Raw genomic sequence first — 18,484 nt, 5'->3', positions numbered from 1 at the left:
GCTGTGTTTTGCTATTATACTGATTAATAGAAACTATTTTATGTTTTAAAAAACATAAAATACATTGTCAGGCTGTTGTTTTAACTGCTTAAGAATAGATATTTTTAGTTGATACTAGATTTTAGTTCTTTGGATGTTTCAATGGGTAGATTTCTTTTGGCTTTGATGGGGATGTTCATATACCTTTTTGAATTAAGTTAAATAAGCATTTGTCCTTAAAGGAGTTTAATTTGAGGGTTGGTGAATTTCATCTCCTGGTTAGTACTGCAAAAGGACTCTTAGAAATTTCGCTGAAAGTATTAAATTTTGCTGTCTTTAAAAAAAAGTTTGGGGAGAAGTAGCCATAAGCGGAGGCGAGAGCCATGGGTCAGGCGGCCAAGATTTTACAGCTCTTTAAAACATTGCACAGGACCAGACAACAGGTTTTTAAAAATGATGCTAGAGCTTTAGAAGCAGCCCGAATAAAGAAAAATGAAGAATTCAAATGTAATAAAACTGAAACTTCTGCTAAGAAAATAGAAGAGCTAATAAAAATAGGTTCTGATGTTGAATTGATACTCAGAACATCTGTTATACAAGGTATTCACACGGACCACAATACGCTGAAATTGGTCCCTGGGAAAGACCATATTGTGATGCACCAACTCAGAAGCAATGACTTTCACTAAAAAAATAAAATTATAGGTCTTTGTCATTTTTTAATTTTAAAATATACAACTCTAACCAAACTCCTGGAAATGCAGATACTTTTCTCTAAAATGGCATATTAAAAATTAGTGAATTATAGTTTCATAATTAGCTGTCATGTTGAAAGGACATTGCTAAAAACTGCGGAACATAGTTAAGTATTTCTAAAGAACATTAGGTAAGAAGACATTTCATTCTCATTGAAAATCAAACTGCATAAAGTGAAATAAATGGCTAGGGAGTTATATTCACTTCTCTTTGGCCTTGATGAGTATTTTGGTTTTATCATAGCTGTTTGAGAATGAAGTGTTTTGACAGGTTGGTGGCTTTTTTCCCATGTGAACTGAAACTATTAGATTAAAATTACTAGATTAAAAAAAAAAAAGTTTGTTTCTTAAAAGGTTGTTTTACTCCTGTTGATTATAGATTGCCAATGAAGTAATTGGAGAAATGAACTTGAAACCAGAGGAGGTTTTCCTTGCCCAAGGTACTTTACGGCCTGATCTAATTGAAAGTGCCTCTCTTGTTGCAAGTGGCAAAGCTGAACTCATCAAAACCCATCACAACGACACAGAACTTATCAGAAAGTTGAGAGAGGAGGTAAAAGCTTTTGAAATCTTTACCATAAAGCCTCTTTCCCTCCTTCACCATTTTTAAGTGTACAGTTCAATAGTTTTCAGTATATTTGTATTGTTGTGAAACAGATCTGCATAACTTTTTCATTTTGCAAAACTGAAACTCTGTACCTGTTGAACAACAGCTACCCTTTTCTGCCTCTCTCTAACCTTGGTCATCTACCATTCTACTCTTTGTTTCATTGAATTTGACTACTTTAAATACCTCTCATAAGCACAGTCATAGAGTTTTTGTTTTTTGTGACTGGCTTATTTCACTTAGTATAAGTCCTCAAGGTTCATCCGTGTTGTAGCATGTGATAGGGTTTCCTTCCTTTTTAAGCTGAATAATACTCTATTGTATATATATACACATGTCACCAATGGGCATTTGGATTACTTCTGCTTTTTGGTTGCCGTGAAGTTTGTTGTGCTGCTCTGAACATGGATTTGCAAATGTCTCTTGGAGCCCCTGCTTTCAGCTCCTTTGGATATGTACTAAGAAGTGAGATTTCTGGGTCTTAATGACAGTTTTACTTTTAGTTTTTTGAGGGACTTCCTTAATGTCTCATCAAAAGTTATACTCTATTAAAATCCTACCAGTAGTGCAAAAAGCTTCCTATTTCTCCATACCTTGCCCAACACTTGTTACTTTCTGTTCTTTTTTTTCAAGTAGCCATCCTAATGGATGTGAATTACCCCTCCCTTTTTATTATTTTAGGCATCCTAGTAGATGAGAAGTGGTAGGTATCTCATTGTGGTTTTGATTTGCATTTCCCTAATTGGCTAACGATGTCAGTCGCCTTTTATGTGCTTATTGGCTTTTTATATATCTTTGGAGAAAAATCTGTTCAGTTCTTTTGCCCATTTTTAAATTGCTTATTTATCTTTTTATTATTGAATTGCATGTGTTCTTTATGTAGTCTGTAGTCTGGTTATTGGTTATTAGATACATGATTTGCCTTCTGTGGGTTGTCCTTTCACTTGATGGTATCATTTGGAGAGTTTTAATTTTTAAACACTAGTATGTTTTCTGATTGACTTATATTACAGTGAGAACTAGATCAGAGATGTGTGGGAAGGTTTGCTCTGATTTTTGTCTGTTTAAAAGGTTTGTGTTTAAAATGTATCTCAAAGAGACACATAAAAATCACTAAAATACCCCCATTATTAAAAAAAAAAAAAAAAAAACACTAAAATATCTGATTCCTTAAAAAGACAAAGGTAGAAATACATTAAAAGATGAAGTTCTAAAAAATGATTTTTAAAGGTAAAAGACAACAGGAAAAGTGAGTAATTTGTTGTTCTTTGTTTTTCGTGTCATTTTGGTTACTATTATAATTTGTATTAATTAGCCTTTTTCTTTCATGTAGGGAAAAGTAATAGAACCTTTGAAAGATTTTCATAAGGATGAAGTAAGAATCTTAGGCAGAGAACTTGGACTTCCAGAAGAGTTGGTTTCCAGGCATCCATTTCCAGGTAAGAAACGGAATTCTGTTTGGTTTGCCATTAGGTCTTCATGTTGAATAAGAATCAATTCAGACATGTTTTGAAGTAATTTATCATTTTAGGGAATATGTAACTTGAAAGAAAGGAAAGGATGGGTAGGGAATAAACATTCTTTTTAGTGCCTACTGTATATATTTCACTTTATTAAATATTCATTTTTTATTATACATATTTAAATGTTGCATTATCCTTGTGTAAATAGGTTGACATGTAATGTTGCCATCAGATAAAAAAAACCAAGAAATATTTTAATAACACTGCCATACAATTCTTAGTGTTAGAACTTGGGTTTTTATGTTCTTTCTACTATACCATGGTGTATTCCAGATAGTGATTAACTGGAAATAAAAGGACGGGAAGTATGACGCAAAGTAGTAAACTGAATGCTTCACCAGTGGCAACCCAGAACTGTCCTCTCGGCCTGCATCTTGTAGGGAGGAAGGGAGTTTTTTGCTGTTGTGTTTTAAAAGCTGGCACTGAATTGTGCCATATTTCCCATTGTTGCTGAAACCACCCATAGAAGACACGCTGCCTTCGTGCATTGTCACGTATCTTCACATCGGTCCTTTGCTTTACATGACATAAAATAAGTTCGTTTTGTTTTAGTTTAGTACAGATTTTTTTGTTGTTTCTTAGTTTTGCTTTTACGGGTGGTAAAGAGCCTTGCTACAGTGTGGGAGACTCAGGTTTGATCCCTAGGTCCGGAAGATCCCCTGGAGAAGGAAATGGCAACCCACTCCAGTTTCTTGCCTGGAAAAAACCCCATGGACAGAGGAGCCTGGCATGCTACAGTCCATGGGATCGCAGAGTCAGACATGGCTGAGCGACTTCACTTTACACTTTAAAACTCACTTCTCTGAAACCCTTATCCCCTGACTGACTTGTCTGAATGGATGAACCATTTGTTTTCACAGTGCTGTATGTAACTCATTCGTGAACAAATGAAAATATTCCGTTTTTAAGTTGTCATAAAAATATTAATAATTAGAGGTGATACTTGTTAATTAGGACTGTAAGTAAGTCTTATTGTTTTTGTTTTGAGTTCTTGAGTGTGGCAAGTCTTCTACCTCAGTTCCTGTGTCTCTACGATAGTTATTAGATGATGAGTTGAGAGTCGTCTAATCAAACTAAAAAGAATAGTTAATGTTTCCTGAGTACTAGTGTGAGCTAGGCATTCTGGTAAATATTTTGCATACATTGTGTTATTTGATCCTCACAATAATAACTACTGTTGTCCTGTTGTCCAGTTGAGGGGATTTAGGGACAGAGGCTAGTTTGCCAGAAGTTACACAGACTGAGTTTGGAACCAGGACTCTAGCCCCACTAAGGCCTCCTCAGGACTGGCCACTCTTAACTACCATGTTGCCTCCATAAATAGTGCTACACAGATCACGACCCACATGGGGGTTAGCGCTTGTTTATGCTACTAACTTCAGTTCTGGCATTCAGGATATTCAGTCCCAGTGTGTGTTGGCAAAGAATTGTGTCTGCAAGTAGTTTTAAATAGATTGGCACATATATTGTGTATTAAAAATAATTATTAGAGAATTTTGAGATTCTTAATACATGTACTATGAAAATAAGAGATGGAAATAACTGATATGAAGAGAATTGAAGCATTCTAAAAGTAATGAGTTGTATGGGAAACTAATAGCTGCATTTCATGTTAAACGCTTTAAAAACCCTAAAGTGTATATGTCAATTATATTTCAATAAAAGCAGTTAAAAACAGAATGGCAGATGGGTTTTATATTTTGGGAATAGTGACTTTTTTAAAATTAAGATTTTATATTAAATATAACATTTTTATTAAATATCATTGTATTCCTCTTCAGGTCCAGGCCTGGCAATCAGAGTAATATGTGCTGAAGAACCTTATATTTGTAAGGATTTTCCTGAAACTAACAATATTTTGAAAATAGTAGCTGACTTTTCTGCAAGTGTTAAAAAGGTAATTTGTGTTGAATTTGTATATTATAGGAGCTTTAAAAAGATACAGTTAATCAATACAAGGAATTGAATGGATTCTTGTTGGATTTCAGTATTTACAATGAATTAATTAGGGTTTTGTTACTTGAAAATTCAGAGACATTTAACCTTTGGAAATGACTATGAAGACAGTATTCTACAGAGGCTTTTAAATGCAGACTTCTCTTTTCAGCTAATCTGTATATTTTTCCGCTATTCTACATATTTTAACAGGTTAGATACTTTGAAATCCTGAAAGTACTTGATATCAAGTATTTTAAAACACCCTTTCATATGTCTTGTGAGAAAGTAAGGGAGATCATTTTAGTTCCAAACCGAAGATGATTGAGAAGTCTTCAGTTCTTCTGTATATTTGGTGCTTAAAATTTATAATCTGTATTAAAGTGGGCCTTGGTTGGTAGTGCTTTTGAGTGTCGGAAAAGAAGCAATGTAAATTATCTTTGGAGTCTCTTCAACTGGGCTTCAGAGAATCCCTATAAATAGGACTTTTACAAATATGACCTTATAAGAAAAAACTACAAAATACATCTAAAAAGTAAGGCACAATGAATGATAGCTAGTAGAAGACGACCCTCAATCACTTCAGATACTGGAATTAGCAATAAATCATATATAAAGTACAAAGAGTTAAAAGAAGCAATTGTTAATGAGAATAAAGTATATAAGGTGCCTGGGAGCTTTGAAAAAAAAATTAAGTTCTAGAAATGAAAACTGAAATTAAAATAGAGAGTTAGTGAACTTGAATTTTCCAGAAATTGGAACAAAGCATCAAAGAGAAAATATGATTAGAAGAGGTTGAGACAAAATGAGAACGCCAACTTAAATGTATATCCCGAAGGAGATAGACAAAAGTATTTGAATTCTGCCACACTTTTGAAAGGGCTTTCCTGGTGACTCAGTCACAGAGAATTGGACACGACTGAGTGCCTGAGCACAGCACAGCACGCTGTTGAAAGACACCACGCCTCAGATCTAGGGACTAGAGTCCATCCTGACCAGGGTGAAGGAGAAGGACTTGACATCTGATCGGCATCGCTGTGTGGGCGCCCCTGGCGGCTCAGACGTGAAGAGTCTGCCTGCAGTGCTGTAGCTACAGGAGAAGCGGGCTCAGTCCCTGGGTGGGGAAGGTCCCTGAAGAAGGGCATGGCAGCCCACTCCAGTATTCTTGCCTGTGGAATTTCATGGACAGAGGAGCCTGGTGGGCTACAGTCCATAGGGTCGCAGAGAGTTGGTCACAACTGAAGTGACTTGGCACACGCGCAAGCATAACTATGGAAACTGCAGGCTGCCAAAGGCAAAGCAGCTGCAAAGAAAAGACTGATTTCTGCATAAAGGAAAGACTAACGTGCAGGCTGTGAAAGGAACAGTAAAAGCAGGAAGAATTCAAAATGCCAAGAGAAGATACTTGTGAACAATAGTGAACAGATAAATGGTCTCAAAGCACTTGGGCAAAATAAAGACGTTTTCACAGAAACAGAATTTATTGCCAGCAGTCTATTACATAAGGAGCTAAAGGCAGTGGTTCTCACCCCTGTTTGTGTATTAGATTCAACAGGGAAAGCTTTTGAAGTATACTGTGCTTGGACCCCCTTCTGCCTAGAATTTATTTAATTGATGTGGAATGGGACAGGAGTGTACTAAGTAATTTGAGTGGGTAGCTAGGTTTGAAAACCACTGTTTTAAAGAACTGACTAGAGAAGAAGGAAGGGGATCCTAGTTTAAAGGGTCTGAGATACAGGAAGGACTGATAAGCAAATAAAATGGTAAATGGGTAAAATTAAATAGACAGGCTGTATAAACGGATCTCAATTTTGCTGTTTACTTTTTTAAAAAATACAACATATAGCTAAAACATCTTGTAAGCCATAGGGGGATTGATTGGAATTAAAGCATTCAAAGACCTTTGTATTGTTTGCCAGATGAGCATAGATTGATTCTCTTGTTAAAGATCCCCACTTAAGGGAAGCCGCCAAAGAATGAAAATAGAGGGTTTAACTTCACAATTAGTAAAGGGGAAATAAATGAGTTGGGAAAAATCATCAGTTCAGAGAAATGTAAGGAGAAAGAAACATAAAAAGTGGACACACAAATAGAAACTGCTGAATAAACTGGTAGAATGGAATTGAACCTTAATATTAACTCACAATTAAAAGACTAACATCTTTAGTTAGGACATAATGTCAAACTAGATTGAGGAGTAAAATCTAACTATCATCTGTTTACCTAGGGATAGAAAGAGGGAAGGTAAAAGAATAGAAAAGGATAAAAGAGTAGAAAAACATATATTCAATACCAGGCCAATAAACTGATAAATTCATTTCAGACAAAGTTGACTTTGTGACAAAAAATTCCCCTGGAGATAAGGAGAATTTGATTCGTGAGGTGTCCCTTGCCAGTGACAGAGGAAAAGCCTCCATCTGTATAAATCTTGTGTGTATTTCTTGCCCTAATATTTAACTTTTCATAGCCCTGGCCTTCAGTGATGAAATTCTGACAACACTGCATACATAGCACACACAAGTTAGAAATACCGTATAGAATCTATTGCTTGTAAGCTAGAAGTAGATACATAAGATAGTAACAGGCACCAAAAGAGTGACTACCTTATTTCTTGAAATCCTAAGAAGTATGTCTTTGATTTTCTTAGCCACATACGCTATTGCAAAGAGTTAAAGCCTGCACGACAGAAGAGGATCAGGAAAAGCTGATGCAGATTACAAGTATGCATTCACTGAATGCCTTCCTGCTACCAATTAAAACTGTGGGTGTGCAGGTGAGTTGTGTGAATTCACTGACCTGTGACATAGCTTCTGTTGCTCTTTCTGCTAATATCGAAGTAAGAATGACTTACAAAAATGAAATATGAAAGTGTATACAACAAGTTTAAAAATGTAAAAAGGCAATATTTTATGAATGCTTATGGAGTGAATAAGGTTGTAGGAACTAAATATTCAGGCTGAGATTTTGTAGTTTTGAAACACCCATCATCTATAACCAAAAGTAAAACTTCAAAGAATGAGTTGTCATAGGATTGGCTTGCTTTTGCTCTGAAGGACGGGTACTGAGAGGTCATGTCCTCATTTATCCTTCTTGATATGAAGTGTTCTGTGGCTTTAGAAGTCTCTGACTGAGAAAGGCCCTGGATGGACATGTTTTTACCATTTAGGCCTTGTTCTCAGCTTGTATTTTCCTTAAACCCGTGTCCTCTGCCTCTTCAGCATGTCTTCTCTCTTCCTCTGAGCTGTGATAATGTACAACTAACATTTTCAGTATTTGTTGTGCAGTCTTTCCAATTGTAAAAGCATGTGACTATAATATAGTTCTCATTTTTGAAATGCTATTCATAGATAGATTATATTAAGTTTGCCTTTGTTTACATGATCATCAAGTGAGTTTCTAGGGGAAAAAGCTTGGGAGGATAGGGAAGGAGTAAGGTTTCTTTTCTCTGAGTTAGGATTTGAAGTTAAATGGAAACCAGAAAAGGTGTCAGTAATTCTACTAAAAATTGTGTGAGTGCCACTTGGTGGGTTAATGTGGTTATAATGTTCTCTTACAGTAGAATTAAGCATGAAAAGAAATGTTTTACAGATCTAACTCTTTTCCCTAAATATGTGAATCTGAGTCCGTTCTTTTAAATTCCCCTTTCTCCTGAATCATGTAGCCCTGTTTGTAAATAAACAGTAAAACTTCATTGTTATTTTGTAATTAAACAGAAATATTTTAGTTCATGGAAATGATATGGGACAGTTATTTTCCCCTCTCCCTCTTTCAAGGTCCTTATGTGAAAGCTACTTACATTATTTTTAAATCAAATTGAAATAACCGTTCCTGGAATTGTAGAAATAATTTTCTTTCAATGATACATGGATTATCTCATCATAGATTCATTTTGAAATTCATGATATGCTATTTCAGGCAGATATTACCCTACTTTATAAAAATAGAAGAGCAGATAGGTTGACCCCCCGCCCCACCCAGTTGTAACTAGGTCTGTTGTAAAAACTTTGCTGCCTTGTATGCTGACTTCTCGTTTTTTGATAAGTTCATAGATAATACTATGGATAAATAAATAAGTATAATTTGTAGGATGAATGATTTCTTTTTAAAAAATGATTTAACATATGCACACTACTACATGTGAAATAGGGAAACAACTGTAGTACAGGGAACTATAAATTATAATGGAAAAGAATCTGAAAAAGAGTATATGCTTGTATAACTGAATCACTTTGTATACTTGAAACTAACATAGCACTGTGAATTAACTACACTTCATTAAAAAAAAATGACACTTATTCAGGCTCTATTACTTTTCCTGTCAAAATAGAAGTTTCTTTTGCTGTTAGTTATCTTTTATCTAGTCTCTTAGGTCTTTGCAGCTGAGACTTAGAAATCCAGATAAAACTCATAATTCACGGTTAGTATAGCAATGTGGTTTATTTTCTAAATATCAAAATAAACTGTACTTCTTAAAGGAAAATCAAAGGCGCAGTACATTTAAAAATTAATTCTCCCTGTTTTTGCTCTACAGTTAAATGTCCCTTTCAGAAATATTTAGAATGAAAATGAAAGGAAATTATTTGACACATTGTACATCACCTTTTTCTTTTCAACTGAGCATCATGAACTTCTTTTCCTGTCATTGCAAGTAGATTCTTATTGTTAACTGTTGCCTTTATTCCATGTATGATTATACCATCATTTATTTAATTATTCCCCTCCCAATGGACATTTAAACCATTTTCACTTTGTCATTATTACAGGCAAGTAATCTTATTTCTTCAAGCAGTTATTTCACGTGTTTCAGTAATGCTTCCTGGACTGAAGAGCATGTGCGCTTTAAAGTTTAACAGATACTGTTATATTAGCATTCAAATAGTCTGAGTTCTTACATTCTCAAGTTTACTGCATATTTAATATTTACTGCATATTTAATCTTGAAGTTACTTTTCAGTTGAATTTTTTTAAAGCGAATTACTTGGATTAAACAAGACAGATGAAAAAAGAATCAATATTATCAGTTTTATTCGCTTGTTTTAAAATTTACTTTCTTTACTTATTTTAAAACTAACTCATTTTAAAGGAATAACTTACCTTTATATCGGACTTGAGAATCCTTTATCTGTCTGGTAAACATGAACAGATCTTGTCGCCCAAATTAGGTGTGCTGGCTATCTGTAGTTAAGCAGATATTTGGAATGAAATCCCAGCGGATCTCAAGTGTATGTTCAATAATTGTTGAAATTACTGTAACACTTTCTTTATAATATCTGAGGTGATTTAAGTAGAATTTAATGGGGAATTTTGATTTAGGATTTATTTATGTTGTTAGCAAAATATCCATATATACTTTTATTTTTTTATTTTTTATTTTTTTATATGGATGTACTAGTTTGTTTAGTTATTCATCACCTGAAACATATCTGGTTGTTTCGGTTTATGAACTATTGTAAATAAAAGTTATGAGCATCTGTGTGTAGGTTCTCCTTGTTCAGCATAGGTTTTCATGCACATGTATACTTTTAGTCAAGCATGTTTTTGTTAAAAGTACTTTTCATGGTGTCACCATGCATGAAGTATTTTCCATTCCATCTTTTGATTACTATAAAATCAATAAAAATTATCAACTGTATTTTTATTTTTAGGGTGACTGTCGTTCTTACAGTTACGTATGTGGAATCTCCAGTAAGGATGAGCCTGACTGGGAATCTCTTATTTTCCTGGCTAGACTTATACCTCGTATGTGTCACAACATTAACAGGTATGTTCTGCAGGTGGCAGAGGGGTGAGATGTATAAGGCTGTGATTTTTTTTTTAAGGTCTTCCCATTGTTGAAAGACAGCTTAGGTCACAACCCAGCAGGTATTTAATAATACTTTGTATTTTGTTTGTTCATTGCAGTACAATCATCTGCTTATTAAAAAAATTTTTTTAGGTAAATAGGATGGCTTTTATTGAATAGTTTTAGTATGAAATAAAGACTTTAAAAAATATTTTTCCAATTAGCAACTTAGACTATTTGTTTTATAATGCTTTATTCCAGAAAGATTGAAAAAAATGTACAAGTTATTTACTATCAGGGACTTGGTCAATTTAATAATCATTAGAGAGTAAAGATACAAACATACCAGATGTCATTAAAATAACTGCCTTAAATGTTTTAAAAATGTTGACCTTAGTTCTTCAGATCCAGTTTTCCTTTAATTTGCACATAAATTTCTTATGTTGGATATATCAACAGCTGATTTATAACCTATATGTAGTACTTAGTAGCATTGTCTCCTTTAACAGTTCAAAAATCTTACTCATTTAGTACCAGATTGCTAATTAAATGTTCTTATATCACAGTTTTTTTACTCTGGTCTGTTTTCTTCATGAGTATTAGGCAGTTGACAATCAAAAAGGATTCCTTGAGATTTCAGTTTACTCAAATCAGCTGCAGAAATTACAGACCTGCCTCTTGGTGGTTACTTAGCAGGGTGTGTACATTTCTCTTTTTTCGGCCGTTCCTCATGGCTTGTGGGATCTTAGGTCCCTGCCCAGAGGCTGAACCCATGCCCTCAGCAGTGACAGCGCAGAGTTGTAACCATTGGACCACCAGGGAATTTCCATGGTGTGTATAGTTCTCTACTGATGTGGCTAGTGTTTCTAGGCTGGTGTTGGCCTTTAAGACAAGAAGTCAGAGGGAAGTCACATTTTTACTAATGGGAACATGTTAAAAGGCTTGCATAGATGAACCAAAGGCCTCCAAATATAGATACACCTTTAATACACTGAAAAGAGAGAATTATTAATAAATAATGGTAAGTTGGTAAATTTGTAATTGCCTATTTTGAATGGAGGTAATTGTCTTGGTTAAAATAATGATTTAAAATTCTTAAATGCTAATACCTAAATAAACTTCATTGGTCATACAGAGTTCCTTTCACTAAGTTTGACTCCATTGCTTTACTATATATAATTAGTATATTTTTCATTTCGCAGCATTCTTATAGTTTCATCTGTCTCTGTCCTTCTCTTTTACCAAAGGGCCCTTACCCTTGTTTAAACTTTATCTCTGTCCTTTTGTGTTCTAGTCTTTCTGCCTGTCTTTTCTGTTTTCCCTTGTTTGTCTCTCCCTCCATTCTTAATCCTTCCTCCCTTCCCAAAAGGGAAAAAAGATAATCTAACAACCAACAAACAAAAAACTAGATTCTAAAAATATGAACCTAGCAAGCCCCTCAAAAAAAACATATTTGGTGATTTTTAAATTTGGGGGGGGGGATTGAAATTTAAGTAATTTTTTTAAAAAGCTTTCAATTTTTGCCAACCCCTGCCCCCCCCAGTTTGCGTGGTGGAATCTTTGTGTAGAGAGGGACGGTTCCAGTTTTACTGTCCTACACAGGATGGAAGACTGCCTGTCTCTGTACATATTCCATGGTCACTCTTGTTTGAAAGAAAGGAGACAAAAAGGAGCAAGTTAATGGCATTCTCTTGCCTAGTTGCTCTTCCCTCCAAGGATTATGAGCTCTAGGAAGTATATTGCTTTAAAGTGTGGCTTACTTTCAATGCATGGGAAGAAACCCTTCCTGCCAAAGTATGTTTGGAAGGAGACAATGAAGTAGTTGGTGGTTTTGATCAGATGCTTTTTTCTTCTGTATGTTTGTTTTATTCTAAGTACCCATTAATAAGAAGGGGAAAAGGCATTGTTAAACTTCCCCTTGGTAGTTGCAGAGGAGATTTATTTTCTCTACTAAAGACAGATACGGCTAAGGAAAAGGGACAGTTGCCTGCTGGCTGGAGCTGGATTAGAAAAAGCCAGGTGGCATTTGTCTCTCTCTATCCCCTTCCTCTCTTGTTTTCTAGGTGAAGGTTATAGAACAGATTCCCCAAATCAGCAATAAGATTCCTCTTGAGTTGTTTTACTTATTTGATACTAATTTCTTTAAGCCATCTTCCAAATTCTGCTTTTATTAATTAACACCTACAGTGTATCTTCACAAGTTTCAAACAGACTTTTACTTGAAGCAGTAATGAGTCATTCCTTTTCCAACAAGTCTTACTTGGGTGACATTTACCCCACCCCACCCCACCCCCTTACTGTTTATTTACATGTTTGGCCTTGCTGGGTCTTCGTTGCTGTGCAAGGGCTTTTCTGGTTGTCTCTGGCAGGCTTCTCACTCCAGTGGCTTCTTGTTGCAGAGCACAGGCTCTGGGGGCACGTGGGCTTCAGTAGTCGTGTTGCATAGGCTCAGTTGCCCTGTGGCATGTGGGATCTTCCTGCACCATTCATTGGCAGGCAGATTCTTAACCATAGGACCACCGTTTATTAAGAATGGCTTCCCTGGTGACATTGTTTTATTAATGAAATATGTACATAGTGAAATAAGAATCTTTCTTTGGGATCAGTGTTCTCCAAAGTATAAAAAAAAAGGTTGAGTGGTCAGATAAGTTTGGGAAATTCACTGTAGCTTCATCTTGAAGGTTACCAGTGCATATTAGCACATTATAGCGTCTGAAGTTTTGTTATCGGTCAGTTCAGTTGCTCAGTTGTGTCCAACTCTTTGCGACCCCATGGACTGCAGCACACCAGGCCTCCCTGTCCACCACCAACTCCTGAAGTCTACTCAAACTCATGTCCATTGAGTCGTTGATGCCATCCAACCACCTCATCCTCTGTCGTCCCCTTCTCCTCTCACCTTCAATCTTTCCCAGCATCAGGGTCTTTTTAGATGAGTCCGTTCTTCGCATCAGGTGGTCAGTGTATTGGAGTTTCAGCTTCACCATCAGTTCTTCCAATGAATATTCAAGACTGATTTCCTTTAGGGTGGACTGGTTGGATCTCCTTGCAGTCCAAGGGACTCCCAAGAGTCTTCTCCAGCACCACAGTTCAAAAGCATCAATTCTTCGGCACTTAGCTTTCCTTATAGTCCAACTCTCAAATCCATACATGACTACTGGAAAAACCGTAGTTTTGATTAGACTGACCTTTGTTGACAAAATGATGTGTCTGCTTTTTATTATGCTGTCTAGGTTGGTCGTAACTTTTCTTCCAAGGAACAAGCGTCTTTTAATTTCATGGCTGCAATCACCATCTGCAGTGATTTTGGAGCCCCCAAAAATAAAGTCTTGCCACTGTTTCCCCATGTATTTTCCATGAAGTGATGGGACCAGATGCCATGATCTTAGTTTTCTGAATGTTGAGTTTTAAGCCAACTTTTTCACTCTCCTCTTTCACTTTCATCAAGAGGCTCTTTAGTTGTTCTTTGCTTTCCACCATAAGGGTGGTGTCATCTGCATATCTGAGGTTATTGATATTTCTCCCAGCAGTCTTGACTCCAGCTTGTGCTTCACCCAGCCCAGCATTTCTCATGATGTACTCTGCATATAAGATAAATAAGCAGGGTGACAATATATAGCCTTGATGTACTCTTTTTTCTGTTTGGAACAAGTCTGTTCCATGTCCAGTTCTAACTGTTGCTTCCTGACCTGCATACAGATTTCTCAAGATGCAGGTCAGGTGGTCTGGTATTCCCATCCCTTGAAGAATTTTCTGCAGTTTGTGGTGATCTACACAGTCAAAGGCTTTGGCATAGTCAATAAAGCAGAATTAGATGTTTTTCTGGTACTCTCTTGCTTTTTCGGTGATCCAACGGATGTTGGCAATTTGATCTCTGGTTCCTCTGCCTTTTCTAAAATCAGCTTGAACATCTGGAAGTTCATAATTCACATATTGTTGAAGCCTGACTTGGAGAATTTTGAGCATTACTTTACTAGCATGTGAGATGAGTGCAATTGTGCAATACCTTGAGTATTCTTTAGCATTGCCCTGAAAGCCTATTTGTTTAATTCATTGTTTCCCCAGGCTTTTGTGAATTGATTTCCTAGGGCTACCATAACAAATCACCACAAGCTAGGAGGCTTACCAGAGTAAAAGTCTATCACCTCACGGTTCTGGAGGCCACACCTCTGGTAAGGGTGGTGTCAGCAGGGCATTGCTCTCTCTGAAGGCTCTCGGGGAGAGTCCTCCTTCTCCTCTTCATAGTTTCTGACGTTTGCTGGCAGTCGTTGCCTCGAGGCAGCAGAACTCCAGTCTCATCTCCATCTCTACATGGCCCTCTGTTTTCTGTGTGTCTGTCTTGCCAGATTGCCTTTTGCTTAGAAGGACACCCACCAGTCGTTGGGTTAGCCTCCTGCCCCCCACCCCCCAAAAATTATGACTTTTGTTTGATCACATTTGCAAGGACCCTGTTTTCACCCCTAGATTCCAGATGAACATGAAGTTTTGTGTATCCTTTTCAATCCAGTATGTTACATGGAAAGAGGGATGTGATAATCAAGTTTATCTTCACACTAGTATTTCAGAGAATGTATTTTGAGGAAGGTTCAGACAACACATACCTTCTATAGTCCTGTCCTTCCCATTGGGGATTTGAAGTGGGTAAGAGAGGGGCCTAAGAACAAATGCAAAGAATGTTATTTTATGTGCTTTGTTTCCTCATACTAAAATGTCTTGTCTTTATAATTTTCGCTCCCTTCCTTTTAGAGTTGTTTATATATTTGGCCCACCAGTTAAAGAGCCTCCTACAGATGTTACTCCCACTTTCTTGACCACAGGGGTGCTCAGTACTTTACGCCAAGCTGATTTTGAGGCCCATAACATTCTCAGGGAGTCTGGTAAGTTGCCCATTTTGTTCATCACTACATGCTTCAGCTAGATTTTGAAAGCTTGGCTTTATGATTTTTAATAGGAGGACGCAGCTTTTAATATTACTGTTTAATTCTATGGGCAGTTCTGTGACCTTGCCTTATCTGTGTAGAATTCGCTCATGTTTGTGGCCACTTGCAGACATGCACACAGTGACAGGAAGTCTGAGTTGCTCGACTCAGATGTTCCTAGCTGAGCTTGAAGGTGGCAGTCCTCTGTCTTCTTGTTTCAGCTGTTTCTGCAAACAGGTGTCTTTTTTGTCGTCTATTTAATGCCGTGCTGTTTTGCATTTTCATGCTTTCTTGTTGGTGATTTCACTGTTTAGAAATGTCCTCTGAGCTTAGTGCTGAGGTGCTGCTGACTAGGTTCCTAAGCCCAGGAAGACTGTGGTGTGCCTTACTGAGAAAAGAGGTGTGTTAGATAAGCTTCCTGCAAGCGTGAGTTACAGTGCCCTTGGCTGTGAGCTCACTGTTCATGAATCTACAGTAAAGATTGAGTAAGGTGTCTTTAAACAGAAAACACACAAGAAAGGTTGTATCGATCAGTTGATGAATATGTTATGACTAGAGGCTTGCAGGACCCTAACTCTGTATTCCCCCTAGGGTTAGTGGCTCAGGACTTTGTTATTCAGTGTTTGCAGTATAGAAGATAATTACCTGAATAATGAATTAACTTACATGTATAGCACATCGCTGCAGTCATCAGACTGTAATTTGTATTTGTGATTGCGTTTGTGCTTACAGTGCTATGAGCGTAGCTGAAAACAGTACATGATGACAGCCCTAAGGAGAGGTGTGTCTGTGTGTGTGATTTTAGATCCTGTCTGGAAGGGTTTAATTGAACTGAGAGTGCTTTCCTATGGCATGGTGATTGGTTCTACATGTTCACTTCCTTTCTCTAGGGTATGCTGGGAAAATCAGCCAGATGCCGGTGATTTTGACACCTTTGCATTTTGATCGGGACCCACTTCAGAAGCAGCCTTCTTGCCAGAGATCTGTGGTTATTCGAACCTTTATTACTAGTGATTTCATGACTGGTATACCTGCAACCCCTGGCAATGAGATCCCCATAGAGGTAATATATACATTTTCTTCTGATGTACATGTTTAATACCTTAATATTTTATAATAATGGTGAATGGGGTGGGCTATGGCAATGTTGATATTTCTGAGGTTGGTTTTCTGTTCATAAAATAGGCTCTAATTTTTTTAATCTTCACATAATTCATTATTTAATACATTATAGTAGGAAAAGGCCCTAAGTTTATTAACCTCCTCCAGATGTCTGATTACTATGTGGAGACTCCCAACTCTAATCTATCATTTTATCTAATCTTGCCAACCTCTGCCTTATAAATAGTATCCTCCAAGTAAAGAAGAAAACCCTAGGAGTGAAGAGTCGATTAGACATAAGGATGAGATTTAATAGCATTATGGCCAGGCACCCATGGATTTCTTCATGCTCTGCCAACTAGCAGTTACAGTTTTGATCACCGTCTTCCTTCCTTGTTATCCCTCCACTAGCGTGTGCGTTAACAGAGGAGCTGTTCTAAGACGGCAAGTGAAAGTCAGAGCAAGGCGTTATTGGTTGTACCACTGTTAATACAGGGCTCTGATGATATTACTGGCTACTACAGATATGTGGATTGGAGAATGTGGCTTAGAGTCTGTTTTCCCTGAGGCTTGCGTTTGCCCAGTCTCTGGCCAGTTAGGTGACAAGGCCTTCCTCTTGTATACGTGTAGCAGTGATTATTACTACCTGTGACATGTGCTGCCTTAGTGTCCCAGAGTTGTGAGCCGCAGAGAATCTGTGAAGCGTCGTCTTCCACCCATGAAGTCACATGCTTGGATGCCGCAGCAGTGTCAGGTTGCCATAAATGCTTCTGAACATTTGCTGTGGACCAGTCACACCCCCGACTTGCAGACTGCACTTTGAGTACTACTGAACTTAAGTCACTTAAATCTGTAGAGTCACTGTGTAAATTAATCATAAATGTATCCCATATACCTAGAAAGTGAAAGTTGCTCAGTCGTGTCCGACTCTTTGCGACTCCGTGGACTGTATAGCCCATGGAATTCTCCAGGCCAGAATACTGGAGTGGGTTGCATGCCCTTCTCCAGGGGATCTTCCCAACCCAGGGATAGAACCCAGGTCTCCTACATTGCAGGTGGATTCTTTACCAGCTGAGCCACAAGGGAAGCCCATATACCTAGAGAACAGTGGTAAAAATAGATTGTGTTTTAATTTGAAATTACAAATTTAAATTACAAATGAAATTACAAATTCTAGCTCTGTTGAACATGCAATGGACCCCTAGCTCTTTATTTATAATCTTTGTTTTATAACAGGTGGTGTTAAAGATGGTCACCGAGATTAAGAAGATTCCTGGTATTTCTCGAATTATGTACGACTTAACATCAAAGCCCCCAGGAACTACTGAGTGGGAGTAATAAACTTCTTGTTCTACCAAAGTTCCGTGTGCAGTTTAAATTGTTTAGCAACCATTCCCAGTACTGAATGCAGTGCTGTTAAAGGTGTTACCTGAGCAACCACATCACATCCGAATTCTCTGCAGCAAAAGTCTACGGCTTAAGAGCTGAGCTGGGGGTAACTGAAAGGGACTGAGGAGCCCGTGCGGGTGTAATCAACGCACTGTTGCCTGCACTCAGACAGACTGACGCTGCTTTTGCCTTTACCTCTGTCTCACTTGTTGTTTATGTATAAACTCACTGTTTCTATTGCTGTCTCTGCAATCAAAGATGTATGGACGTGGGTGAGTTTGGGGGCTGGTAGTGGACTTCTGTCCCCGTGCCAGTTTCTAAGAGATGTTAGAAACACCATTATCTACCAATGTGACTTAGTATGTATATCTTTTGGTGAAACCGAATTTCCCTATAAGTAAGTTTATTCCTCTAGGAAGGGGTCAACATATCAGATAAAGATAAGGGTGGGCTGTCCCACCCACTTTTGCAGGACACTGGGACCATAAAATGGTGAG

General features: G+C 37.3%; 1 protein-coding gene and 1 pseudogene across 2 annotated transcripts in view; both read left to right on the top strand.

Moving 5' to 3' along the window:
- GMPS (guanine monophosphate synthase) overlaps window positions 1–17,957 on the top strand; it is a 68,491-nt gene extending 50,534 nt beyond the window's left edge. For both annotated transcript variants that reach the window (XM_043473931.1, XM_043473932.1), the window contains exons 9-16: window positions 1,114–1,287; window positions 2,675–2,780; window positions 4,646–4,761; window positions 7,447–7,572; window positions 10,445–10,560; window positions 15,325–15,455; window positions 16,388–16,560; window positions 17,835–17,957. In XM_043473931.1, the coding sequence (XP_043329866.1) occupies window positions 1,114–1,287; window positions 2,675–2,780; window positions 4,646–4,761; window positions 7,447–7,572; window positions 10,445–10,560; window positions 15,325–15,455; window positions 16,388–16,560; window positions 17,835–17,936 (1,044 nt within the window). In that variant the 3' untranslated portion in view covers window positions 17,937–17,957. The remainder of the gene's footprint in view (window positions 1–1,113; window positions 1,288–2,674; window positions 2,781–4,645; window positions 4,762–7,446; window positions 7,573–10,444; window positions 10,561–15,324; window positions 15,456–16,387; window positions 16,561–17,834) is intronic.
- On the top strand, window positions 175–728 carry LOC122445009 (annotated as a pseudogene).
- Window positions 17,958–18,484: the final 527 nt, after the last annotated feature.

Source organism: Cervus canadensis, chromosome 7 (assembly GCF_019320065.1).
Source record: "Cervus canadensis isolate Bull #8, Minnesota chromosome 7, ASM1932006v1, whole genome shotgun sequence".
In the NCBI taxonomy this organism is placed as follows: Eukaryota; Metazoa; Chordata; class Mammalia; order Artiodactyla; family Cervidae; genus Cervus; species Cervus canadensis.
The sequence above is the reverse complement of the archived record's forward strand: the minus strand, read 5'-3'. Positions and strand labels throughout refer to the sequence as shown.